The sequence below is a fragment of the Humulus lupulus genome, chromosome 9, assembly GCF_963169125.1.
Source record: "Humulus lupulus chromosome 9, drHumLupu1.1, whole genome shotgun sequence".
In the NCBI taxonomy this organism is placed as follows: domain Eukaryota; kingdom Viridiplantae; phylum Streptophyta; class Magnoliopsida; order Rosales; family Cannabaceae; genus Humulus; species Humulus lupulus.
This window is the reverse complement of record NC_084801.1, coordinates 148,871,702-148,874,574: the sequence shown is the minus strand read 5'-3', so window position 1 is coordinate 148,874,574 and position 2,873 is coordinate 148,871,702. Positions and strand designations below refer to the sequence as shown.

The 2,873-nt window shown below is 30.2% G+C and overlaps 1 protein-coding gene across 1 annotated transcript; it reads right to left on the bottom strand.

Annotated features, from left to right (window-relative positions):
* Positions 1–1,371: 1,371 nt before the first annotated feature.
* Positions 1,372–2,148, bottom strand: LOC133802135 (uncharacterized). The gene is made up of 2 exons (XM_062240392.1): positions 1,827–2,148; positions 1,372–1,730 (listed from the first exon to the last, which is right to left on the bottom strand). Exons 1-2 carry the CDS (start codon positions 2,127–2,129, stop codon positions 1,476–1,478), a joined length of 558 nt encoding a protein of 185 aa, XP_062096376.1. The 5' UTR covers positions 2,130–2,148; the 3' UTR covers positions 1,372–1,475.
* Between the last annotated feature and the right edge of the window lie 725 nt (positions 2,149–2,873).

Below are 2,873 nucleotides of genomic sequence, written 5' to 3'. Positions count from 1 at the left end.
TTCTCAAGATGATGGGGAATGACTTCACTTTGTTCTTCCTTTCTTCTTCTTTCTTTTCTTCTTCTTCATTCTTTTTTCTTCTGTACTTTCTGCTCTAGAAGCTCTAACAATGGCAGCTCCCTCCCTTTTTACGGCTCTTTCTTCTCCTAAAGGGGACAACTTTTACCTAAATTAGAAGCTCAATTAAGTTGTTCCTCCTTTGGCCCATTACTTTGGACCACACATTTATGTCCAAATAACAACCAGCTACCATTTTCTGTGGTCCACGCCACCTAGAGAAGTCTAAAGTGGTGTCACACAGCTGGCATTAATTTTCTATGTCATCAATTCCAATTCTCCATATTTCAGTTTTTCTCAACTTTTTTTGTCATCTTTTAATTCCATTTACTTTCATTATTAACTTTGAACTCATTTTACACAAAAAAACAAAAAAAGTAAATTAATTATTTAATTTCAAAATAGTTATTTACAACATTTAACTCTAAAGTTAGACTTCACAAGTACAAAGAAGATAATTAACTAAAATTTCAACAACTAAATGCTCAATTCATCACTCTTTTCGCACAAAATCAAATATAAATGTAGAATAAATAATTCTATATTATAGAGTTATCAATACACCATATACACAAAATCTGTGTTAGGAAAACACAAAAAAAAAAATAAAGAGCTTCCAAAAAAAAATCAAAGCAACAGGATAATAATAAACAACAATAAAATCTATACAAAATCAAGCATCCAAAACAACATTAAAACAAAACTCTACTGAAAAGGAAACCAAAAAAAATTAACCTTTTAATTTCATTGCAGGTTTTGGCAACAATCCCTCTTTGGTGGCAACAATGTTCTTCCCTACAGCATCCCTCATTTTAACCATCTATTATTAGCTGCCCAAATTTTGATCACGAAATGTTCAATCACAGCTAAAAAATCTGAGATTCAGTCCTTTGAAATTAAAAATGCACCTTCATAAATAAAGAAAATATAAAAAGGGAAATAGAATAAACTTTAATTTGTTATTTTTAAGAGTATTTTACAATAAAATCGGTATCATTAATTTGATAATATATTATAAATTTTTGCTATTTATAATAATAATGCTAGTAATTGGGTATATTCAAATGTGCTTAACAAAAGTGTAATTGATTTCTATAACTTACTTTCCCAGTGTAAATTTCATCTCTCAACATGAATCAAGTACTATAGAACTGTCTTTTATCAAAACCAATAACTAACTCTAAGTAAGGTTATTTTTTTTAAGTAATATAATAAAACCATTTCGTGGGAGAGTGAGTATTTATTTCAAAATTTTGATAATATGAACAATACCTAAAGAAGAAAACTCTATCATAACACAAATGAGTATATATATATATATATATATAGTTATAGTTCAGATATCCCATAACATCAAAACAAAACGTGTCTACATAAATAAACTATAATCTTAATCACACAAAAAAATAAAATTAAATTCATAACCTATCACATATGAAAGACCCAAAACAGTTCCATAAATTCCATACAAACTTTGAAGAAGAGTACAAGCCTTGAGAAAATCTCATATAAGAGCCTAAATCAACCACAACCACAGAACAAGCCAAAGGCACCATTGATGCAACTAAGAAAAGCCATAGCTTTCTGGCTATAAGTTTCTTCACCACCACAGCAATGTGCTGCAACACAAATCCAATAACAATTACTACCAAAGCACCCAAATTAAATGGTCCCTGAAATAATAAATCAAAAAAAAAAAAGTTAAGACAATGAAAATAAATTCTAACAAAGAAGATGAATTTACAGTTAATCACTAAACAATGTCTTGCCTCTTTTGCATACTGTTGAAATCTTTTTAGACCGAATTCGGGTTCGGGTTGTCTACTATTCGACGATTTCGATCGGGATTTGGTGGCGATTCTGAGGAATTTGGGGATCAAGGTTCGTCGACGAGTTTTTAAATCGGTTGAATCTGAGTTGACTCGGAGGAAAAATCTTCGAAGCTTGAGGAGAAGAGAGAATCTGTGGATCTTCCAATTGGGTTCGATTTTTGCTGCTTTGAATTTGAAATTGAAGTTCCTTGATTTTGCTCGAACTTCGATCCTCCATGATCGTTGATCCTCTGCTTGCATTTTCGTCTAAAAATTTCAGTGGTAGGGGTAGCCGTTGAAGACGAAGTTACCGTTATTTTCATTTGAATTCTGAACCCGAATAGTTGTGATACAGGTAACAATGTGGGTCGGGTTCGAATACGGGTTGCGAAGAGCTTGATGATTTTGGGCTGGGCCTGTTTTCAGAGCCCATATCTCAGACTCTGAGATTGTCGTTTTGGGTTAAGGTGATGAATACATAAATGGACATTTTATTTTTTTGAGAGAGGGAATATTGAAAGTGATGGAAAATATTTTTCAACACTTGGTCTTGGTTTAAGAAAATTCGTACTGTGGATTCATCATAATTTTCAACACTAATTGGTAAAATAGACATTTTTTGATTTAATTTTATAAAGTGGTATTTTTTTATAAGCTTTTACAAAATACTATTTTCGATAATGTATCGAGTGTTTTCGATAGACTATTACATATAGGAGTGTTCAAAAACTCCACGGGATCGCCTACACCATTCCAACCCACACTGTTTGTACTTTTCTTAAACTGTATAGTGCAATGTATAAATACATATACATTTAAATGTATAAATGTTTAATTATTTGTAATTTTATTATCTAAATTTAAGACTATTTCATAACTTTTTTTTTACGTTTAATTTTATATTTTAGTTGTATTATAAATTTATCTAAAGTTTGAAAATATAATAATTTTTTGTTTGAACTTTTTATGAAATTGTAAAAAATAAAAAAAAATAAACTTAAACCG